At 40.4% G+C, this 25,743-nt stretch overlaps 1 protein-coding gene across 6 annotated transcripts in view; it reads left to right on the top strand.

Annotated features, from left to right (window-relative positions):
- The window catches only part of PCDH10 (protocadherin 10), a 105,766-nt gene that overhangs the window by 11,993 nt on the left and 68,030 nt on the right, over positions 1 to 25,743 (top strand). For 5 of the 6 annotated variants that reach the window (XM_068279803.1, XM_068279829.1, XM_068279812.1 and 2 more), the window contains exon 4: positions 16,969 to 17,313. In XM_068279803.1, coding sequence (XP_068135904.1) covers positions 16,969 to 17,313 — 345 coding nt within the window. Of the gene's footprint in view, positions 1 to 16,968; positions 17,331 to 25,743 lie in introns of those variants that run through there. The other variant, XM_068279839.1, reaches the window with a different exon arrangement.

Genomic DNA, 25,743 nt, shown 5'->3' with positions numbered 1-25,743 from the left:
GTAATTTTCTAGAGCCCAAAAGTCCTTTGAGATCCTCGAGTATCCCCTTTGTATAGTGGTATCACTATGGGGGTGTGGTGGGGTACGCACGCATCAAGTGTCACCATCAAAGAGGTGACATCCCATTGTTAAAGATTTAGTTGGATATACATTTTAAAGTGTCAATACTGTACTCATCAGTCAGAGCTGTTAGACCTAGAAGGTTCCTTCTTGCTCACAGTTTTGTGTAGTGAAAATGTAGAGATGCCCTCCACCTATGATGATATCCTTGGGTCCCTACACCAATGCAGAGGTTGGAGCGTGGTCATATGCAGGAAATAAGAGGATCTAAATTGCTAAGACCCTCACATGCTATCCATTTAATAAGCACCTGCTGGGACTCACAATATGGCGTATGCATTAGTAAGCCACTGGTGAGCTGGGCGTAGGGTGAGCCGAATGACAACTCACCCTGCTGCCAATCAAGTCCCCGGCAGCGTTTAATACTATTCCCCCGTCGAGTCATCGCAACTCAAAGGGAGATTTAATTCGGGGTCCGGAGATCGCCAAAACCCCAAATTACCCTTACATGCCCCCTGCACTATAGCATTGATGCTATAGCGGCACCTAGTTTTAGCACTCGTTCACTTTGCCGTGAACCAAAACAACCTGCTTGGACAATATGTTGACTTCAATAATCAAACAATGGGAAGACGATCAGTAAAAGTGCACCTACAACCTTGCTGTTAAGCTGCATACACAGTATACATTCTTCCTTGGTTGAAATTATTATTCCCAATCTTCTCAGCCAAAAGACCACTGTTATGAAAATCTTAACATTTGAAATATATTTAAACATTCAAAATAGAAGCTTGTTTCTTCCAGAGTAAAATGAGCCATACATTATTTTTCTCCTATGTTGCTGTCACTTACAGTAGGGGGTATAAATCTTACACTACCGACATGTTTTGGGCTAGTCCATCTCTCCATAGGGGATTTTCAGCATTTTATTATTTGTAAAAATTCTTACTGAAAAAGATTTATACAAAAATGCTGGCCAGCCTCCGTGCTTGCTGCACACTTTTTTGGCAGTTGAACGCAGTAACTACCATTCACTAAGTGTTTTTGAAAATAAAGAAAACACTGAGATTCCCATGAAAAAATGGGCTAGTCCAAAACCTGTCGGTTCTGTCAGATTTCTACTACCTACTGTAAGTGACAGCAACACAGGAGAAAGGGAATTTATGGCTCATTTTACTTTGGAAGAAAACAACTTCTTATCTGTATATGTTTACATTAATTTTAAATTTTTAGATTTTTGAGACAGTGGTCCTTTAAGTATTCTCAGATGTTGCTGGTCTCCTCTTCAGTGACCTGGCTTCATGGATTGCTGTTTCTTGGTACCTATTGTTTGAATGTAAAATTCCTCATACATTCTGGGAGCAGGGTGAAGCTAACTCATCCTCCCCTTTACATAGGACAGAACTTGCTACTCAGCTGGGAACTGAGCAGGGTGTCTTTACAGAACTAATGTGCTACCTGAAATGATCCCTAACAGTTGTTTTTGGCAACAATAGTGTGTATGTAGCTTAAAGGTGCCCATACATTACTCAGTTTGCAGTATCAATATCTCACAGATTTGATCATAATGATCTAATCTAGCAGACGTCGCTGCCGAAACATGGCCACCCAATCATCATTTGGATCGATTTCCCTCTGAAATTGATCAAAGGGATTATTCCTGCATGCTGTAAAGATCTCGCTCTAAAAAGTGCTTGGTCAGGTGAGCAGTGGTGGGGACACTTTCTTTCCCAATGAGTTGCAGTGTACTTTTGGCTCACCTTTCCGCTAGCATATGTCTTTTAAGTCCCGTGTCTTTTCTTCATTGCTTTTGGGTGCACCTGTTTTCCCATTACCCTACCACATTGTACAGACATGATGTACATGCCATGTGGTCATGGGGTACAGGTGCCTTCAGAAGCAATGGAGAAAGACACATGAGGAGACATGCCATGTGAAAAGATTTTGATGCTGAAATCTATTGTAAATCCATGTGCAGATGTGTGGCAGCAATAGATCTCTTTGTGATCAGATTCAATCTGCTGCTCCATCTGCCAATGTATGTGCACCTTTCCATCAGTATTTTGAATCAGGTACACTGTAATGGATCAAAGCAGGCAATTTGGGCACCAGCTGTGGTTTGGTAAATTGGGTGGCACATAAACCGCAATGTTAATTGCAGCAATAGGGGCACACAGGAAGTAATTTGGGTGCTGCAGAAGGCAGGGGGGTACAGATGGTTATCTGGGGAATCATTTATGGTTTGGTATCGATGGGGGGTTAGTTAGGGTTAGACATTGGTAGGGGGGTAGTTGTGGTTAGGCATTGGTGGCGTGGGTCGATTGGGGTTAGGAATTGTATAGGGGGTGGGGTCAGTTAGGGTTAGGCATTGGTAGAGGGAAGGCTTGTGTGTGAATAGGGTTAGGTTTATTTTGTGGCTTGGGGTTGATTAGGCATTGGTGGGGGTGGGTAGGTTAGGGTTAGGCATCATTAGAAGGAGAGGTCATGTGAGAATAGAGTTAGTTATAGTAAAATATCTGTAAATTTTACCAACATTTTAATCTAGCCTAATACTAGAATATTGGTAATTTTATTGATATTCTACTAGCGGCTATCTCCGGCACCCAAATTACCATGGCACCCTTTTTACATGTACGCATAAGGGAATACTAAACTTAAAATAAAGACGTTGCCATCTGTAAAAGTGCTACTAATAAGTTTCACTGCTAAAAATTCAAAAGCAGCCAAAGGTACAGGCATTAAAGACTAACCACTTATAATGCATTTATACCGTTGAATTGTCTTTTCTGACTGCAGAGAAAGGTTGATTTTGATACTGACCTTTCTTGAAGTGATCCTGCTGTTCTTTTTCTTCAGATCTCTACCTGCTGGTACCTTGATGATTAGAAACAGCTTTTCGCAACGAGAGTGGGCAAAATGTAGATGGGCAGACTGTGTGTGCATTATAGTAAAATGAGCCCTCTAATGGCTGGAAGATCAGGAGATGTTTTTAATCATCTAAGAAGCTGGTAAAGAGATAGAGTAGCTGAATCATTTCAGGAGAGTTCATTATCACCATAGATGTCTTCTCCAGGCAATTAGTAGACTTTTGCAGTGTAACTTTGCATACAAGCATACTTGAATTTTCATATAATTTTAGACATTTACAGATTTTTGTTGCTTTTTTTTTCTGAAGAAATTATTTTGGTAGTGGTAGCAGCCAGGGTACATAAGAGTATACATTTCCAATTTCAAACAGACACCTGCAAGGAAAACAGGCTTGCTATTGCTTATAACAAGGGTAAAGAGGGGCCCAGAGGAGCGTAAAATTACCTTAAAAAATGATAAAATGTAAAAAAGTGCTATGCTTGTGCATAATAAATTTAGTTTGCCTTATCTGACTGTAGTTATTGAGGTAAGCCAGCTCACTTTTTTACGTTTTATTGAATTTTAACCTTATTTTAGGCCTCTTGCATACTACATGCAATTCTGATTTTGTATTTGATCCAATTTTTGATTCCGATTAAAAAAGTACTGTATGCTGCTACGTTTTTTAAAGGGACTCCGAGCAGTGCATAAACTATGAAAAGATGCATATCATTTTAAAGCTCTCTTTCTCCTCTTTCCAATGATATATAAACCGCCGCCCTACGCCTTTTAGTTTTCGCTATTTTCGCGATTGAAATTGCAGCGGCCGCAATTTCAATCACGAAAATAGAGAAAACTAAAAGGCATAGGGCGACGATTTAGGTGTTGCCAGAAAGACGAGAAAGAGAGCTTTAAAATGATATCCATCTTTCCATAGTTACATTGTATTACACAGGGCGACTTTTTCCTAAAGTCAGCAGCTCCATTCTGCTGAATGGAGCTGCTGACACTGGGGAAAGTGTCGTCCTGTGTAATACAAGTAACTATGGAAAGATGGATATCATTTTAAAGCTCTCTTTCTCCTCTTTCTAGCGACACCTAAATCGTCATCCTACGCCTTTTAGTTTTCTCTATTTTCGAGATTGAAATCGCGGCCGCTGCAATTTCAATCGCGAAAATAGCGAAAAATAAAAGGCGTAGGGCGGCGGTTTATATATCATTGGAAAGAGGAGAAAGAGAGCTTTAAAATGATATGCATCTTTCCATAGTTTCTGTACTGCTCGGAGTCCTTTTAATCAGAATCAAAAATCATATTAAAAAAAATCAGAATTGCATGTAGTTTGCAAGAGGTATTTCTCTCATCTTTACCCTTGTTGTTGCATTCTAGACAAGACAAATAACATTTATATCGCGCTTTTCTCCTGGCGGACTCAAAGCGCCAGAGCTGCAGCCACAAGGACACGCTCTATAGGCAGTAGCAGTGTTAGGGAGACTTGCCAAAGGTCTCCTACTGAATAGGTGCTGGCTTACTGAACAGGCAGAGCCAAGATTCGAACCCTGGTCTCCTGTGTCAGAGGCAGAGCCCTTAACCATTACACCATCCAGCCACCGCTCATTCTACCCCCACCCCTGCAAGGTTGGAGGGGTTCCCTCTGATGTGGATTGGTTGACCCCATCAAAACATTTGGTAAATTTATTTAATAGAGCTACCGCATCCAGTCCTGCTGGGACACCCTGAGTGAAATCTGAGTGAAATCAGGTACTGTATATAATCGCATATAAGCCGACCCGCATATAAGCTGACCCCCCACTTTTACCTAAAAAAAAGGTAAAAAATGATTGGCTGGCTTCCTTATTCTCCTAGTGTGTCCCAGTGTAGCTAGTAAAGTGCCCAGTATAGCTAGTATAGCGCCCAGTATGGCTAGTATAGTGTCCAGTATGGGTAGGTAGTGTCCCAGTATAGCTAGAATAGTGCCCAGTATAGCTATTAAAGTGCCCCAGTATAGCTAGTATAGTGCCCAGTATAGGTAGGTAGTGCCCAGTATAGCTAGTATACTGCCCAGTATAGCTAGTATAGTGCCCAGTAAAGCTAGTAAAGTGCCCCAGTATAGCTAGTATAGTGCCCAGTATAGGTAGGTAGTGCCCAGTATAGCTAGTATAGTGCCCAGTATAGCTAGTAAAGTGCACCAGTATAGCTAGTATAGTGCCCCAGTATAGCTAGTATAGTGCCCAGTATAGGTAGGTAGTGCCCAGTATAGCTAGTATAGTGCCCAGTATAGCTAGTAAAGTGCCCCAGTATAGCTAGTATAGTGCCCAGTATAGATAGTATAGTGCCCAGTATAGCTAGTAAAGTGCCCAAGTATAGCTAGTATAGTGCCCAGTATACATAGGTAGTGCCCCAGTATAGCTAGTATAGTGCCCAATATAGCTAGTATATTGCCCAGTATAGCTAGTAAAGTGCCCCAGTTCAGCTAGTATAGTGCCCAGTATAGCTAGTAAAGTGCCCCAGTATAGCTAGTATAGTGCCCAGCATAGCTAGTAAAGTGCCCCAGTATAGCTAGTATAGTGCCCAATATAGGTAGGTAGTGCCCAGTATAGCTAGTATAGTGCCCAGTATAGCTAGTAAAGTGCCCCAGTATAGCTAGTATAGTGCCCAGTATAGCTAGTATAGTGCCCAGTATAGCTAGTAAAGTGCCCAAGTATAGCTAGTATAGTGCCCAGTATACGTAGGTAGTGCCCCAGTATAGCTAGTATAGTGCCCAATATAGCTAGTATATTGCCCAGTATAGCTAGTAAAGTGCCCCCATTTCAGCTAGTATAGTGCCAAGTATAGCTAGTAAAGTGCCCCAGTATAGCTAGTATAGAGCCCAGTATAGGTACGTAGTACCCAGTATAGCAGGGCATACTGGGCACCAGTATAACGGACCACATGACTCGCATACAAGCTGACCCCCCAACTTTTCACCCACTTTAGTGGGGTCAGAAATTCGGCTTGTATGCGAGTATATACGTACATTGTCTCCACTTGTCTCAAGTGGTTGGTTGCCTGTATTGCAATCCACCTTTTTGAGTTGTCCTTTTTGAGTTTATATACCATCCATTAGCTACTAACGTGCTGCACTATCTGGGCTCCCGTTGTCTTTGTGTCCTATTTTCCTTAGGGGGCCAAGACACCACACCTTACTACATTGCTATTGCTTAGTTAGTAAGAACAATAAGATGTTTCCCTTCACATAAGATGGGGAAACAAACAGGCACATTTGAATACAGACTAAAATTTGATCACATCCATTACCAGATGTTATAAAGATAAGTGCTAACTATTGAAATACATAATATCCATTTGGCATATTTCCTGCATTGTGCTGAGCCTGAAAGTGCAAATATGACTATTATGGCTATTTTTTCCCCGACATACCGTAATTTTCATAAAACTATCATATTTTCACAGAGATCAGAATGTTCCCGGTAAAAAATATGATCATGCGTTAACACATTTTCCCCACAAGCATTGAAATCAATGGGCATAAGACAAAAAAATAGCATTTTGAAGAAAATTCTCACTTTTCAAAAATGTTTATCTTGCTAAAATGTAAGGGGCCATATGCAATTCCCCTTTTCTACTAAGTTTTCTCCTAGGTGTTATTCTGATGCATTTTATGCCATCAGAAAGCAAGAAAATACTCAGAATAAAATTGACAGTACTTTGTTCACCTAGTTTTTAGTACTTTTTCAATTGTAGAGTGCTGAAAAGTTATTTTAAATAGAAGATGAAAAAGTATCTCCTAGGAGAAAACTCAAGAGAAAAGTGAATTGCATGGAGCCAAGCCCCTATTCAATTCACATTTTATCCTAAGTTTTCTCCTAGGAGAAATTTTTACATCTTACCATTAAGATCCCTTTTAAGCCACCAGCCAGCAAGCTCAGAATTTTGGCGATTGTTTTACATTTACTTTTTTGTTTTACATTTACTTTTTGGTGCAGTGTGATACGAATGTATTTTAAAAAGAACCTTAAAGTGAACCAGAGATGAGGCACCCTCATGCATTTTACCATATATATCAGTGGGAACATTAGAGAAAACACCTACCCTGCTCTCTGTTTCATTCTTCACTGCCCAGCCTGCTTCTAATCAGCCCTGCTTCTAATCAGCATTCAGTCTGGCTTTGCTCTGGAATCATTATAGCTCAGTCATTATAGCAGAGCCAGCAGGGGGCAGGCTTGGGCTTGAAAAGAAATCAGAGAAGACAGACTCAGCTATAATGATTCCTGAGCAAAGCCAGACTGAATGCTCAGTCGGGGATTTTATCAGGGCTGATAAGAAGCAGGATGAGCAGTGAAGAATGAAACAAAGAGCAGGGTAGGTGTTTTCTCTAATGTTACCACTGATATATATGGTAAAATACATGAGGGTGCTTCGTCTCTGGTTCACTTAAAGTAAGAGAGCTATGGAGGCTGACATATTTAGTTCATTTAATACAACACCAGTGGCCTGGCTGTCTTGCTGGTTCGCTGCGTCTAATACTTTTAGCTATAGACCCTGAACAAGCATGCAGATCAGATGTTTCTTTCAAAAATCTGGCAAGATAAGCGGCATGCTTGTTTCAGATATGTGATTCAGACACTACTTATGTCGAATGATCAGCATAACTACCTGGCATTTGGTATTGTTTAAAAAGAAACACTATTTGCAGCCTCCAGATCTCTCTTATTTCAGGTTCCCCTTAACCCTCCTGGCGGTTTGCTAAAAAATCGCCAGGGGGCAGCAAATCTTTTTTAAAAAAATGTTTTTTGTTTTTTCATGTAGCGAGACAAAGTCTCGCTACATGATAGCCGCTGCTCAGCGGCATCCCCTCAGCCCCTCGCGATCGACGATCAGGAGATCCAGTTCAAAGAATGGCATGGCGACGGGGCGGGATGACGTCACCGACGTCATCGGCGTCGTGACGTCAAAGGGGATTCCGATCCACCCCATAGAGCTGCCTGGCACTGATTGGCCAGGCAGCGCACGGGGTCTGGGGGGGGGGGCGGCTGCGGCGCGACGGATAGCGGCGGATCGGCGGGTAGCGGCGGCGATCGGGCACTGCACGCAGCTAGCAAAGTGCTAGCTGCGTGCAGCAAAAAAAAATTATGCAAATCGGCCCAGCGGGGCCTGAGCGGTGCCTTCCGGCGGCATAGCCCGAGCTTAGCTCGGGCTTACCGCCAGGAAGGTTAAACAGAAGACGAGAAATGATCTCTTAGGAGAAAAAGTGAATTGGAAAAGGGCCATGATTTCTTAACACAACTTTTGAGTAAGGCAAAACTGTAAATGTAATTGCAAAAATGCAAGCTCATCTCCAGTCTTAGGGCTAGTTCACAGTGCTCATCTGCATTGCAGAATAAATCTGCATGTCAACTCACTGCCCATACAATTCTGTTCTGTTCACAGCACTGCTTCGTAACTGATTGCTTTATTCTAACTCGCTGCTTGCAGGCTTTGCATTATGGTCTATGTCCAGTCTCCACTGCAGTTCACACTCATTATACCAATGCAACTGATCACTAAGAAACTAGCCAATGTGTATTTATAGTTAAATATAATTAAAATAATATAATTGTGTTACTGTTATTATCTCAGTTTTATAACAGAGTTAAAAATCTGACAAGTGAGAATTAGTGCTTGCACTACCAGCCTACTCATGAATTGCATACTTCATACTCAGTGTGTACTGAAGTCAAGATAACACCTGCACATAGATGATAAGCAGCATAGACACACATGACAGAGAAAAGCTTCAGATAGTTTACTATCAGTACAAGCACACTGTTGCATCTTGTAATGTACAAAATGGAGGTGACGTCACATGCAATTTTTATTAGGTACAGGCTGAACACACACACACACACACACACACACACACACACACACACACACACACACACACACACACACACGTTGGAGTAAACAGCAAGGCCACCTTCATGCAGGCAGTGGACAGTGGTGTGTTCACCACCTGTGGTTTAGTAGATCAGCTGAGTGCTTGCAGTAAGATTCTTACTACCTTGCTACATGCAGGTGGGGAGGCTGAGTGTGTTACTTGCATAGCACTTCCACTCCTATTGGTTAGGTGTAGAAGGCAGAAGGCTGCACTTGAATGGATGGTTTTGTGAATGTACCATGCACCAGAAGCACTTGAATGCACAAGACTTCCATTCAAGTGCAGCTTTCTACCTAATGTAGATGCACTTCCACCTTCTGCATCTAATCAGTGAGAGTAGAGGTGCTGCACATGTCTCTGCCTCCCCACAAATACCTAGCAGACAAGTAAGCAGCAATCAGGAACACTGAGGTGGTGGTGGTGGTGTTGTGTTGGCTGCCGCTAGATTGGCCATGTGAGCAACGGAGCAGCTGATCTTCATTTTTGCAAGGTATTCATAAAAAATGATGATGTCTTCCATTACAAAAAAACCCTGTATATATATATATATATATATATATATATAATTATAATATAATTAACTAATATAAGTTCAGACTTAAGGTGGCCTTACATCTAGCCATGATGGGCAGATTCGACCACAAGACAAATCTCTCCCTGATCGAATCTGATTAGAGAGAGATCTGTTGGCTGCCATACACCACAGGCCGATTCCTGATCAATTTCAGTATGAAACCTCTTGGGAATCAGCCCAACCCACAGCATCCGCCTGCGCAGTAGAGCGGACCCGACAGAGATCGGCTATTTTCGCCTATCTCCGTCAGAAGAGCCGCAACAGCGCCCCCGCTGGAGCCTGGAAAGGTAAATATTGAACAGGCTGCCGGATTTCTTGCCTGTGCGTTCCAGGGGCTGCCGTGAGATCGCCGTGGGACACAGGAGGATGGGGGAAGCCTCGATAGGGTCAAGAGGTTTCCCCCTACTGAGGTGAGTACCCCCTAGGGGAACTTTTTTTCAGTACAGGTTTTCTTTAAGGTCAGAGATTGGGTAAATCTAAGCACATACACACATGTGACTGATGTTGCCCATTGGGAATCATGTCTCGATCTCTCGGGCATCATCGCTAGGTCAACACGGTACAGGGGTAAATGCAGTTGTTTAGCTGATAATGTGTTCTGTTGCTATGCGGGGAGGAGCAGCGTGGGCATGATGTCATATGACAGGTGGGCCGAACCATGGCACAAAGGAATTGCCCATTGCTCAGTCAAGTGTGTCTGCCTCTCAGATCACTTGCAGGGCGGCAGTTGGGAGTCAGGGCTACTGTACACACGTTGGATTATTGGCTGAGGTGGTCGTTATCGGCTGCCTCAGCCAACTTTAAGCAAGCGTGTGTATGGCACTTAAGCAGAAACGTGTGAATTAGTAGAATAGTAAAGTAATTATTAGAGTGGTAGAGTACATTTCTTAGAAAACAATATTGTACTTTGTTTAACTTACATAATCAAATATGATCAAATATAAAGTAAGTTCTTTTTTGGTCAATCTTATGAAATCATGATTTATATTTGGGTTATATTTGCGCGATGTAGAGTTCACACAGAGTGACCTTCCCCCTCACTGGCCCCTGTATTTGCTGGAGTTCCCTTTCTGCTGCTGAGTGTCTTCCTGTCCCCCAGTATATTAAAATGAGTCCCTGTTTCCCATGTGCAGCATGCACAGTGGAGCACTTTCCCCCTGCTCCTCAGTGATTTGGCAAGGCCACCAATGGTTACCCCTAGCCCCCAGTGCAACAGAATAGCTTAGCCTTGTAGAGCTAACAACCCTGCTTTCTACCTACAAGGCTTTTCTCTTAAGCTTCTGCCATTAATGCCTTACCAGGCTATTTTGGGGGGCCTATCTCTTTCCACTGCATTTAGTTATTGATCTAGATCATGCTCTCCATTGTAGATACTCTGCATTGGGAAAGTGCTGGCAGCATGGTGGGACCAGCAGGAGGGAGTCAGGAGAATCTACACAAGGGAAAGTGGAATTCCTTTTACTCATAATTACTTCTGGGGTTAACAGTCGTTTACATTTTTTTTTACTTTGATCTATTCTGACATGATCCATCATGTTGGTCTTTCAATATGCCTGACAGTTAGCTCATGTTGCCCCTCTTTGACCATCATTGTGTGCATTTGCTGTGATCTTTCAAAGATGTCTGTGAAAATGATCATTTATCTACAGTCATCTTTCATTGTATCTGTTTGTGGGTATGTAGCTTTAGCGTTTTAGGGAGCAGAGCTGCACATTAGTTCATTAGGTACAGTCAGTCTTCCAGCAAGCACTTCATAACATTTTGTCAATCATTTTTTATTTATTTATTGCAGATTTTTGCAATAAATATACACATTATTGATTATTTAACCACTTCAGTGGCAGTGGTCTCTGGCCCCTTAAGGACCAGAGAATACTGGTATAAAAAAAACTGGGCCTACCATCATCCCACTGCATGGACCTGCCACTACCACCGATCACGCCGCTCTCCTGTCACTGAAGCTCACTTACTCTGCTGTTGTTATGACAGCAGAGCTCTGTGAGCCAGTCAGGAGCTGATTTCATTGACTCCTCACCCTATGATCAGTGTGAGCCAATGAGATTGGCTCACAGTGATCACAGAGTCAGCAGCCAATGAAAACAGTTCCTGAACAGCTCCCGGCACTCTGCTGTCATACCGACAGCGTGGCAAGTGAGCTGCAGCGGCGAGAGAGCGGCAAAATTGGTGGTAGCGGTGGGAACATGCGGTGGGCTAATTGAAATCTACTCCCTGACAGGGATAACAGGTTCCAAACAGGGTGTAGATTTCAATTAGCACAGTCCAGAACTGTTTAAGTGTTACAGAGTGCTTGCTAGATTGCCAAGTGTTCATATAATTGATTTGGGTGGCACCATCCTTCCCTTAAATATGATCACCTGCCAGACCATTCTATCGAATGGTGTGCATTACTTCATATTTATATTACTCTTAGAATATTGGGGAACAGAGAAAAACCTCAGCAACACAGGGAAGATAACAAAAACTGCAGGGCTAGCAGGGGGAATCACATACATGAAAAAAGGGCGCCTGGAAATTTGGATACCAAGAAAAGCCAAGTAGAGTAAACTGTACATTTAATGATATTCTACTCTATTCTAGTGTAAATATGGATAGTTACATAACTCTATTCTTACACTGAATGGCTAACCTTAACTGTACGCACCCTCACCACCAATCCACTGAACAAAATTTAAAATTTCAGGTGCTGTCATAGGGACCCATAGAAATATCAGCTTTGCCTGCCTATGGTGGTGCCCAAACTTCTGCCACTAGCGGGCACCCAAAATTCCTGCTTCTTGGGGAATCCAGGCATGATTGATGGGTGAGCATGACCGATGGGCGAGCTAGTGTGGTGGTAGGAGCAACTGTGGGGGCATAAATAGCTCTTTATTGTATATCCAGGTCAACTGATTTTACTAGCTTTGTCCAAAAAAAAAAAATGGGGGGTCCATATATGCAAAAATCAGCTCATACTTCAGCATATAAAGTTGTGTAGTGAGTAAATATAACCTATTTTGATATTTATTGCTTCCCTGTGTCCCAGTCTCAGAATTTCCATCATTTCCTGTCCAGACAGAAATTGAGAAAATGTTTTCAAGAGTAAGAAAGACAGCAACAAGCAAAACATTGTTTTCAATGGGCTAGTTAGACCCCCCCCCCCCCCCAACTGTTTTCTAATTTTTGTCCAGTTCTTACATTAACATTGGAGATCTGCATGATGCAGATTCCAAGGAGAAATGAAGGCAATTTTCTCCAGTGGATATGCAGACAACTGTAAAACCTTACAAAAACAGAACATACAATGTCCTTTATGTCCTTTGCTCCCTGCTCTTTGTAGAAAACTCAGCTGTAAAACCTTCAAAATTTTTCAAATTCCTTTCAGCATTGTTCAAAACTAAAATAAATTGGAATATGTGATCTTGAGTATACTTCAATGTACATAGTTGCTTGAGAATATAGTATGACGGATATTAATAAACAGTCCATTTTGTTTACAATTTGAGGGATTTAGACTTTAGCTGCAGAAAAAAAAATATTGTATTAAACACTAAATGTCTTCACTACTACTTCACTACTATTGTATTTATAAAAGTGAAACGGAGGATTTCCCCAATCTCATATATATGATTAAACACTTGGCATAGTTTAGAGTTCAAAACTGCAGAATATTTTCTCTGATTCAATCATGATAACAATCTATATCTGTTACAAAAATTATATAACTATCTTATGATTTTATATAAGGGGAGTGAACTACATATTTGATCCTTAAAGGAAAGGTTCAGGGTAACGTGGAAAAAAATAAAAATCCATATCCACTTACCCGGGGCTTCCTCCAGCCCGTGGTAGGCAGGAGGTGCCCTCGCCGCCGCTCCAGAGGCTTCCGGTCGTCTTCGGTGGCCGACCCGACCTGGCCAGGCCGGCTGCCAGGTCGGGCTCTTCTGCGCTCCACGGATGGGCTCTTCTGCGTCCCACGCGGGCGCGCTGACGTCATCGGACGTCCTCCGGGCTGTACTGCGCAGGCGCAGAACTACTGCGCCTGCTCAGTACAGCCCGGAGGACGTCCGATGACGTTAGCGCGCCCGCGTGGGACGCAGAAGAGCCCGTCCGTGGAGCGCAGAAGAGCCCGACCTGGCAGCCGGCCTGGCCAGGTCGGGTCGGCCACCGAAGACGACCGGAAGCCTCTGGAGCGGCGGCGAGGGCACCTCCCGCCTGCCACGGGCTGGAGGAAGCCCCGGGTAAGTGGATATGGACTTTTATTTTTTTCAACGTTTCCCTGAACCTTCCCTTTAACAAAAAAGTTTTGGCAAAAGGGAGTAGAAAATCTTTGCCCCAAAAATGTTTGCAACCTGTGTACAATGACTCCTAGTAGCTGTGCAATCCAGATATAGTGATCAGTGCCAGGTAATTCTACAAAAATACACAATTCCAGTGTGTGAACAGTCTAATGCAGTACATATTTGCATCACTAAATAAATATTTTAGTGAATCTAGCAAAGTGCATCCTTGCATAATTGTTGGTGTTGATCACTTTCAAGAGTACCTACTGCTTTATTAAATTAACCATAAATGCCTTTTGTTGTGCTAATATAAATATTTACCTTATTTTAAAAAGATTTGTATGTTGCGGGTACTTCTGCATAAAATAGTTGTTACAAATGATATTTAGAAAAAAATAAAAATAAAAACTGGTTATTTCTAATAAAGATTGAGAGCAGTAATAAAATTGTTTTTCCAGCTATTCCCATGCTTCCCTTTTGGTGCAAACACAGCAGTGTTTGTTTTTGGTTCCCCTACTTTGTAGTGTGCCTTGTATAATATTTATGTAAAGCTTTGTATACACAGTTGGTATGGGAAGGCACATTAGCATACATATGGTATTGTGTACACAAGCATTACTGCACAGTCCCGATTTATAAACAACCCCACAGTGCATGTCTTTCTGCAAATCAATCAGCAGCAATGATCCTCAGCACTGCTAAAGTCTCATCCCTGTTCTTTCAGCTGGCAAATGTTTGTTGCCAGTAACAAATTGAGGTTATATATGTGAAAAACAAAACCTGTGGTGTATTTTATGTGTGTTTTCTTCTTGATACATAGTTTCCTCTTGGTGCGTCACAGTATACCAAAAATGCCATCAAGGAACGAGAGCAGTCTATATTTGCAGAAAAACTGTCTATTGTACCATAACCTTTGATAAACACATTGTTCATATTAAGAAGGGCAGATCAAAATCAATCCTTCAAAATGCAGTGTGTCACTTAAAATGTCTTAATAACTTTAAAGGACATGGGGGAAAATAGCTGCCAAGAGATGTTAAGGACAAGTGTTTGCAAGATGAGATCTGGAGATCTGTCAATAGTATCAGCATTGACATCTCACCTTACATGGATGCTGAATTTAACTAATCATGATCATTTGCAGCAGGGCTTCACTCAATCACTGTAACAGAAGGCGTGATCAAAATGTTAGCTGCAATACATAGAAAACAATGCATCACATATAGTTGCATAAGTAGGCACTATCAAAATCTTCAGCAGTGTTAAAGTGACACTGAAGTGAAAATAAACTTATGAGATAATGACTCGTATGTGTAGTGCAGCTAAGACATAGAGCATTACTAAAAAAGAAATTATTGTAATATTGTTTCCAGTACATTAAGTGTTAAGGAACTTCACTTGTTATCTATGCAAAATAGGTTCTCTGAGCTCTCCCACCTAACTTGCGTCAGCTGCAGTGCTGTTTTCTGGAGCACTTGTACATCAAAAAAACAGTCAGAGACAGATTTAGATAAGATTTTTACTGCAAGGAAGTTTAAAGGCTCATTAGCTCTACTTTTTCTATAGGTTAAAATACAGAATGTGGTTTAATTGCAAATATGACAGAATTATGCAATGTTATAAAAAAAATCTCTATATCTGAACATGAAAATATGATATATATTTTCTTTGCTACTAACGTTCCAATAGTTATCCATTTTTTCACTTTAGTGTCACTTTAAGGGCCATATGCAATTCACTTTTTCACCTGGGTTTTCTCCTAGGTGATATTTTCAAAAATTGTCATAGAATGACTTTTAAACTATCTGCAAACAAACAAATACTTAAAATAATGTTGACAGTCGTTTTTCATCTACTTTTTGATACTTTTCCCATTGTAAAATGCTAAAAAGTCATTTTAAATCGAAGATGAAAAATTATCTCCTAGGAGAAAAGTCAGGTGAAAAAGTGAATTGCATATGGGCCAAAGACTCAAATAAGTTAAACAAAAAGTGCAATAAAGTAACTTACAGTGCATGTATGTGTGTAAACATGAGATCATAACGTGAGAAGAGAAATAAGTGTTTTGGCGGGAGGTGGGGTAGAGGGTGATTATAAGAAGACAGAAAGATAAAGGAGAGAGAAGGGACAAGAAAAGGAAAAACAAAGAGAAGAGAAAGAAAGAAAGAAAGATGCCAACGTGTGATGTGTTCTGTAATTAGCCATTTGTTGCCATTCTTTATATTGTTTAGATGCACATTTTAATAACAAATCCTCTTTACATATTTGCATTTCCCACAGACACACCATATAGAGCAGTCTGCAGACATCCCAGCATTAGCATTTTCCACAGTCTCAGCCCAAATGGCCACACTGAACGTCTGCTGAAAATACGAATAAATTAGCTTTTAGTATTGACCTTGTGCACTGAGGAGTCTGACTGGCAACTTCATTCTCTATAAGCTATAAGCCAAAAAATCTCCACTGAATTATCCCATCCCATGACACATTGCTTAAGTCAGCAATGTAAAACTAGCTAATTGTGATTTTCAAACTCCATGTTATATAACATTACTCATCACACAGTGAGATATATCGAGACTTTGATGAATGGACCTTTAATACACCAAGTAGATCAGCTAATAGCTCATTATCTTGCCAGGGTCTAACAAATCATCACGCTGAAGATTATAGACGATCACATAATGAAATCTCTTTATTTATGTCTATCAATACACAAGTTGTCGAGTATAAGTGTTTAGCACTGAGAAACTCCAATTCATGAATTGTTTTTTGCCGTCACCTTCTTAGAGGTTTAAGGGTTTCGTCTGGTTGTATTTTTTCTTGAATTAACCAAGACTTGGTCTTGAAGAATCATTTTGGATTTTTTTTTTCTTTTTAAGAACTAAATCAGACTCATTGATTTAGCATTGCATTATCTTAAAATAATAACAACAGGAAACAAGTTAATAATGCTGAAAGCTTGTAGGGAGTTGTAGCTTTTGGAACTTTTTTGCCATCCAATAATATAAAACATAATTAAATTATGTTTAACATAAAAAGTTTTTTGTTTTTTTTTTAAGTCAGTACATTTCTAGAAATTGCCATTAACATTTTTAAGACAGAAATTTCAATGGAATTATCATATTTTTATAAAGCAATATTGTTATTAAACATTCATTTTTAAATGTATTAGCTATCCATTCATTTGGATGTAGTATATTGCTTTTAAATTTCACAAAATTCTTGAGCTGAAAAATGTTGTTAAATGCTAGTAAATGGTAACTAACATACTTTATAACTGTTGCAGGTGCTGACCTATTTTCCAACTGTACGGAAGAATGCAAAGCTTTGGGCCACTCGGACCGCTGCTGGATGCCTTCTTTTGTACCTTCTGGTGATGGCCGCCAGGCGGCAGATTACCGCAGTAACCTTCATGTGCCCGGTATGGACTCAGTTCCGGACACTGAAGTGTTTGAAACACCTGAGGTGCCTCCAGGAGGGGAGAGATCTTTTTCCACGTTTGGCAAGGAGAAGGCATTACAAGGGCTGGCGGGAGTTGGCAATGGGAATGGAGGAAGTACTACACAGGAGAGAAAGGAGCTGGATGGCTTACTCTCTGGCACCAGAGCGCCTTACAAGCCCCCTTATCTGAGTAAGTACATTATATAACATTTTATGATCACTCAAAATTACCTATGCATTCTCAGTCACAGTCATGTGATTGTAAAGCCTTGTCAACTCTATGCCAAATAGAGGATTTCCTTACTTAAAGTTTAAGAGTGAAGCCTCTCAATCCTCTAGATCCAAAGTCCTCCCTCAACAACTCCTCTGTTGCTAGCTGAGACCCTCTTCATCTTTGCAGCGGTGCACCTCTTCCTATACAGGTGGAACTGAACTGTGCAGGGGCTAGTGGGGTAGCACCTCCACAGTAGCACACAGCCGGGCAGTACTTTTTGCGTCTGCGCAGTGTGGCCAAGCTTGTACATGGTGGAAGCAAGGCTGTGAGAAATAGTTGACATTAATTTTGAATATTGTTCAGAGGGTCCCTGCTCACTAGAGGAGGGGTGTAGTGGGACTGGAGAAGCCTCTGGAGCATCCATCCATAGGCTTCCCCTGCTAAGGGGAGCATCTAACTTTTTAAAGGCTACAGGTACCCTTTAAATGTAAATTTATTATATGAAGGAATACAAGTGATTACATTTATTTTATTTTCCTACATTATTTCAAATATCAAGTATTAAAAATACATTTCAGTTTTCGAGAAGCACCTTCTGGTTTTAATGTCCTGTCAGGCTTTGATTTTGGAAATGTTACTTATCTATGTTTCCTGTTTACTGCTGTATAGTAAAGATAAGTCTATAATGAACAGTGGAGAATAGCAATCAAAAAGTCAAGAGACTTGGTTTTCATACTACCAGAAGCATATTTATTATAAAATTTAAGCAATACACTTTTTTTGCCCAGGAAACATGCTGATCAAACAAGCTGTTGCAGCTCCAAAACTTAAATATGTATGAGCAAGTAAAAAAAATTGCAAATACCGGTACATTTAAAAAAATGTAAATAAAATGAAGAATATTTACCAAAGTACTATACATTGTATTTAATCCAGTAATTGTGATATTTTTGCCTTGATGTTTTTAAATTACAATTATGAAATGATAAGCATCTGCATGCAAGTGAAATTATTTCAAAACTTAAAGTAAACGAACCAGTATGTGTTTTCACATAGGCTTTTTCTGTCACATAGCTTACACTACTTATGTGGGACTAAAGCCTTTATTAAGTTAGTTGTCCCATATACTTTTTAAACCACATTCGGTAGCCAGCTGCTGGCATTTTTCCATCCTTGCTTCATGTTTTGTTTTTTGTTTTTCTTTTGTTTTCCTATCTTGCAGGCTACATTCATAAATAAGCACTATAAAAATAAGAAGATAGCACATTTCAAGACATTTTACTATATTTTTCTTACTAAAATCAAAAGAAGTTTTGTAAATGTATAATTTGATATTTATTATTCCTAATTTTTAAAATAAACACCCAATGTAAAAGATAATTTTTAGAGAGCAAGAAAAGATTTATCTTTCCATGAACTTGGGTACAAGGATTGTTCAGTGCATAGACAATTTCCAAGATTATTTGCACACCTGCTAACTTTCCTTTGCAAGCAAATGTTTGAGAAAACTCAAAAGCAACTCTCTGTTCTTGTAAAATCCAATGTATACTTTTTTGACTGCTTAAGTTTACTCTTAAATAAATAAATAGAAGCTTGCAGATGTTTTTAAACTGTTTTTATTATCGTGGTAATATCACAATTCTAGACCCACTGACGTATACTATCAAGAAAGCCAAAGGGCCCAAATTAATCAACTTTTCTCCTAGGAGATAATTTTCATCTTATGTATAATAGAAAAAGTGCCAAAAAGTAGGTGTAGAAGTACTGCCAACATTTTTCCGATATCTTTCTTGGTTGCTGGTTATTTAAAAAACATTTTAATGAAAAGATGTGAAATATCCCCTAGGAGAAAACTTGGGAGAAAAAATGAATTGGATTGGGACCAATGAGAGAGCTTGAGGCTGCCTTCGCCAACTACTTGGACACAGGACATTCTCATGCTTTCTAAAGGAGATGGTTATGCTAAATCCTAATGACTGATGTCAGTTGCTAATTGTGATATATTGAGCCAGATCCAATTTACTTTTTCTCCTATGTTTTCTCCCATGACATAATTTTTCATCTTCTGTTTAAAATAACGTTTGCACTCTGCAATTGAAAAAAGTAACAAATAGTAGGTGAAAAAGTACAATCAAAATTGTTTTGTGTATGTTCTTGCTTGCTGGTGTCTTAAAATGCCTTTTATTTATAATGTGAAAATATCACCTAGGAGAAAACTTTAGAGACCGTGCCACCATTATGTCATAATGCGACAATGGTATCTCACCTAACTAAGTACCACCATAATTGTCACCATAACAGGTGTCACCATAATCATAAAAAGATAATATATATTCAGGTATATACCAAGGTTCCACCCTGCCTCCCACAATATTTACTTAATGGATAAAAACAATGTTTTATACTTGGGTCAACATCCTGGTGCATTGGAACTCCACCATCAGCTTTGGTCCTACATCGTGCCCCTTCATTAATCCCACTTGCATGTTCACTCATTCATAGTCCCACATCACAAGTGATGCTGTGTATTCATTGCAATAGCATGCACTACTCTGCAGAAGGCGCACTAATTTTTCCTAAATCCACACTGTATGGCAAAATACTTCCCCACTCACACGTTACATGAAACCACTAAGCTGGTATCCATACCCCTTGTTGCAAGTACTAAATGTTTTCTGTAGAAAATAAAAAAACAATGTCATCCCACTCCTGTTCTGGTGCTAAAGCCAGGAACCATGTTAAACGCTTATTTTTCAGTGCCTTCTTGGTGCATTTTGGTTGGAGGTGTGGTTTGACTTATCAGAGTGCCTGAGTGCAAGATTTATGTAGCTTTCCTAATAGGAAGAACAGAGAGCAGTCATGCAATCACTTTGTAGACATTTGGATGAGTATGTATTTTTGTCATTTTTCATCTGTAGGTGTTTATGGTTGTATTGTAACAGTAGAATTTATATTTAATAGCTTTACAATGCCACAATTGTAATTTTTAATTTTGTATTATTTATTTAATTATAAATCATAATTCATAATTATAAAAATATAATGCAGTAGTGTTTTAAAATATATATTTTAATAACAATATTTAGGCAGCATTGACTACTGTTGCATAGTAATGATTTATAGCTTTTACTTGTTACATAGTTACATAGTTATTTGGGTTGAAAAAAGACATATGTCCATCGAGTTCAAGCAGAGAACAAAGTACAGCACCAGCCTGCTCCCTCACATATGCCTGTTGATCCAGAGGAAGGCGAAAAACCCTTACAAGGCATTGTCCAATTAGTCCTAAAAGGGAAAAAAATTCCTTCCCGACTCCAGATTGCAATCAGATAAAATCCCTGGATGAACATCATTAGGCATTACCTAGTAATTGTAGCCATGGATGTCTTTCAACGCAAGGAAAGCATCTATGCCCCCTTTAAATGCAGGTATAGAGTTTGCCATAACTACTTCCTGCGGCAATGCATGCCACATCTTAATCACTCTTACTGTAAAGAACCCTTCTGTCAAATATAATTGCAGAATGACCAGTGAATTTGTGGTTGTATGATTGCAAGTGAAAGCTTTTTGTGTGTTTCTTTTGTGCTTTTTTTTAATTATATAAAAATGATTTTTTTCGGTATTGCTGATTTGCTTATTTGGTAATTTAGTATTACATTCTGACTATTTGTGTGCATATCAAACGCACAAAAATGTTGATGGTCCAGTATTCCTTAATGAATTACTCTTGCTAAATACTTAAAAAAAAGCCAAATATGTTACTATTTTAGTTGAACTATAGTCTCGCATTTTAGTTGAACTATAGTCTTCCTAGTTATTATGTGTTTACATTACCTACCAGTAATGTTTTCTTTGTGAAAATCACACCTGGTTACTGCTGCAGTTTGCCGCTAAAACAGACATTTTACATAATAATGTAGTATCTGGTGGATAAGCACCATACTGCCATTTCTTTGAAGTTTACAGCTTTCTCTAATTTTACCTTGCAAACAGAAACTTTCTGCTTAAAATCATCTTTATGTTCTACAGTTAAAAAAACAACAATGTTCTACAACAATGTGTGCCTAATATTGAGTATCAGGGCAAAACTCATGTTATTTTTTCTTTTGTGCTTTTGCATTACTTGGTAAATGTTATCTGACTATTGGTAAATGTTATCTGACTATGAGAGTCCCAGGTTATCCCTAGTCAATATATATTGAGTATCTAAATATAGATAATGTTCAAAAATTAAAGACAATAAACATTTACTTTCATAGCCCTTCAAATGCATACATTTTATAAAGGTGCCCATTGCAAGGGTCGCAGCAAACAGCCAATAGTAGAATATCAATAAAATTACCAATATTCTACTATTCAATTAATGTAGTAAAATATTGGTAAAAACGGGCTAGGTCTGTCACCACACATATCAGAGCGCAAGCTCCTGCCCTCCACGTGTGCACGCGCCGTGGCCGTGCGCACACACACCCCTTCTGGCCCCGTCCTCCACCAGCTCTCTTCAGTGCCTCTGCGGCCCTCCCTGCACATGAGCAGTGCCAAAAAGCACTGACACACGGGCATAAGACGCAGTGACACTTGCTCTTTATTAGGTAGAATATTGATATTTTACTACAACCTAACTCTAAAACCCCCCCTGGTGGTGCTTTACCCTAATGCCTACTGGTGGTGCCCAACCTTAACCCCCTCCCTGGTGGTGCCTATCCTTAATCCCCCCTTGGTGGTGTCTAATCTCACCCCCCCCCCAGGCTACCTAACCTAAACCTCCCTGTGGTGGTGCCTAATCTTACACTCCCCCCACCCCCCCATGATGCCTCACCCAAACACTAATGTCCTGTTGAAGAGGGAACCCAATAAAATAGCCAGCACCAGGGCACTCTGTTATGCAAACTACAACTACAAGTCTACTAGTGGGTGCTTTGCTATACTATTTTATTGGGCACCCTTTTCAATGGGACTTGTCTTGCACCCTGTTCTACTGTTATACTTAAAATGGGTAGAAGGATCAGGGTGTTCCTTTAGCGTTTTTTCGCTAAAAAGGCTCTGAGATTTTACTACCATTTCCTTCATGGTAATAATTCACTTCCTCTTTGGAGCAACATGAAGGTGGGTAAGAGGCCCTTGTCTCTAAATATTGGAGCAAGAACACTTTTAAAGGGTTTAGAGGCTTTGCAAACCCTCTTTCTTCCCTCCCATTACAAGAAATTTCCCCTTTCCCATGTTAAATGGCATATGCTTCTGGGATGGAAAGGAGTACTTGATTTCTATCAGCTTTTTTACTGGCTGCATACCAGGATAAGCCTTATTCATAGACTATCAGTCACGCCTCCTATGACTGGGCAGCATTACTGTGCATACCACCTGCCGAGGATAACAGAAGGGGAATTATGTGGAGACTGCAGGCTGTCAGCAGTAAGGAGATGGCTACAAGCGATTCACTGCAGCAGCAAGTTTACATTTTTTGTTTTGAAAAGCTGAAACATTTTTTGCAATACGTTTTCAGTGCATGTTTGTTTTCTAATTGAATGTCTGTGAAATACAATGTTTAAACTGAAGGTGAACTAAGGCTTCAAGCTTCCCTTATCTTAAAAATGAAATTCTTGACTATGGGGAAGTATGAGTCATTTTGGTGATTACTCCTGCAGAAAACTGTCCCTATGTATCATAACAGAAATTGCTTGTGTTTAAAAAAAAAATAGTAAATGTCTTTGTATATTTACGTGACAGTCAAAGTGTGGCTTGTTCTGATGTTCCCATTATTACTATCTTTATCTCAGCTGTTTTTGTCCTCACTGGTTTGAATGGTTTTGCCATTTTTTTAGGCCTGCTGACAGTCCTATTCTCTCTGTCCATCAATACACATTGCTCAGGGCTGTCTCTTGTAAACCATTGATAGATTTCATCACTCACCTTCCATAGGATGCTTTTGTATTTCACACCCTTTGTTCCCTTTCTTCAAGAGTAAAGCTATACCATAATCCCTTCCCTCCCCTTTCAGTTCCCTTTTCATCCTTGGACCCTCTTGTTCTCCCTATTTGTACTCTTTTCTTTACTCAAAATTGACATGTTTCATCGAGTTTGACATGGACATTTTTTTTGTATAATAGTCTCTGTTCACAGCCAGTTGCTGTGTCTGGAATATCTATGCACTCTGCATAGAAAGCTGCAATCAACATTCTGTATGCTCATTATTATCAGTAGGCTTGTCTGAACTGCACCGCACCGTGTTAAAGTTATAATAAACAAAGCACAAACATATGCAAGTTTGCATCAGCGTATTTCTAAATAGACTGAAGAGAAACATGTTGTAAATAAATGTGTGGTGATCTGTTATCATGCGGTCCTAAAAGGCAGAGTGAGAAAACGTTTCTAAGTGGAGATGGGAAACAATGAAAAGTAAATAGCACACTGAATCATTGAATACATTTACTAAAAATCCAATCCTGAAATCTTATTTGCACTTTTTATGATGTGCAGATGATGAGCAACTGTGACAATTAGATTAGAAAGATAAAAAGATGAAAAGCTGAAGCGGTTGATTTACTAATTTGCGTACATTGCAGAATTCTGAAGAATACTGAAAAACATGAGTGACGCTGCAAAACATACTAGGGTTCACGAAAAGTTAATCAATTAGCACCTATTCAACTGCACTTTGCAATGATTACCTTTGTTTTTGTTTTTTGTTTGAAATGAACACATGCTGGGAATACAGGATGAGATTTTTCAGTAGATTTCCTGTCCGATCGATTTTTCGATCGATTTTCTTTTCAATTTCCATTCACTTCTATGAGAAATTGATCAGAAAAATGATTGAAAATAAGATCGGACCTGTTGGAAATAATCTATTGAACCAACTATCTGCCAAAATATCTCATGATGTATTCCCAGCATTTCAATAGGAATACACGGTACGTTTTGTACAGCTGAATCGAGCCACTGGCTCGATTCCGGCGCGTCCCCGCGGGCGCCTGGATCGATTCCCACTCATCTCCGTGGGCGCTTCTTATCTTCTGCTCGTTTTCTTCCATTGCCCTGCCCGCGATATCAAGCGTGGAATCGATCCGGCGGGTGATCGGGCACGTCGAATTTTATCAATCGAGCCATCAGCGGCTCTATTCAGTGGTACAAAACATACCATGTATTCCTAGCATTAGGCTGTCCAGAGACGTACATTCAGAAAGGGTGCTGCCGTAATTTTGGGCCCCAGGGAAAGCCCCTAATAGAGCATCTTTATTCTGTATTTTTTTAAAAATATTATACCATCAACTAACCATCTTCTCACTTAAACCACCTCTCTACTGATGCCTAACCCTAACCAACACCCGCCCTCCCCCCCTCCCCCAGGCCGCAATCTCTGAAGATTTCAGGACCTCTTTGCCACCAAAGACTCCCTTCACCAATATTTCTGCTGCCTAACACTATTGGCAACCAAGTTGCACAGTGGGCATTGCAATTAACATTGCAGGTCTATGCAGTGCCCATTTTACTGCATGACTGCCGGTACCCAGATTGCCTGCTTCAGTTCTCAGTGTATTCAAGCATAGTAACATGAAAGCTAATTTAAAACTTTTAAGGTACACTGGCCCGATTCGCGGCCGTTTCGACAGCAGATTCGATCCTGGGATCGAATCTGCTGCCAATCGTTCGCGGTAAACGCACCCGCCGATCCGATTTCCTCCCGAAATCGGATCGGTCCGTCGATCGCGCCGTGCGGGAAGTTACCCTCGATCGCCCGCGGGTAGGGAGCGTGTCGCTAGCGGCGGCCGATCCGATCAGGTATACATTACCTGACGCTGGCTCCCGGGCATCTTCTTCGCGTCTTCTCCGCATCTTCTCCACGCTGCACCCGCTCCATCCCGGCGCTTCCTGTCACTGCAGTGACCAGGAAGTTAAAATAAAGGGCGCTCTATTTGAACTTCCTGGTCACGGAGTGACACAGGAAGCGCCGGGATGGAGCGGGTGCAGCGCGGAGAAGATGCGTAGAAGATGCCCGGGAGCCAGCGTCAGGTAATGTATGCGTGGGAGGGGGGACAGGCGGCAGCGGCGGCTCCACAGATTGTGATCAGTTTCAGGCTGAAATCGATTCACAATCTGTTTGCAGTAAAGGCAGCCATACGATCCCTCTCTGATCAGATTTGATCAGATAGGGATCTGTCAGCTGGTCGATCTAATGGCAAATCGACCAGTGTATGGCTACCTTTAACCTTTCAGCAGTGCTCTGATATGACCCAGGGGTGTGTTTTAAACATGTGTCTCCTAATTGCAAACAGAAATTCCATTCTATCTTTGCTGAATTACTTTAATTGTCAAGGTTTTGCTCTTTTTGACAGCTTCAGTAAATTAACCCCACTAGCATATTTTATTTGTTGTTCACATCCTCATTTGAGAGGTTTTCTTTTATAA

Source organism: Hyperolius riggenbachi, chromosome 1 (assembly GCF_040937935.1).
Source record: "Hyperolius riggenbachi isolate aHypRig1 chromosome 1, aHypRig1.pri, whole genome shotgun sequence".
Taxonomy (NCBI): domain Eukaryota; kingdom Metazoa; phylum Chordata; class Amphibia; order Anura; family Hyperoliidae; genus Hyperolius; species Hyperolius riggenbachi.
This window is presented reverse-complemented; position numbering and strand designations above follow the sequence as displayed.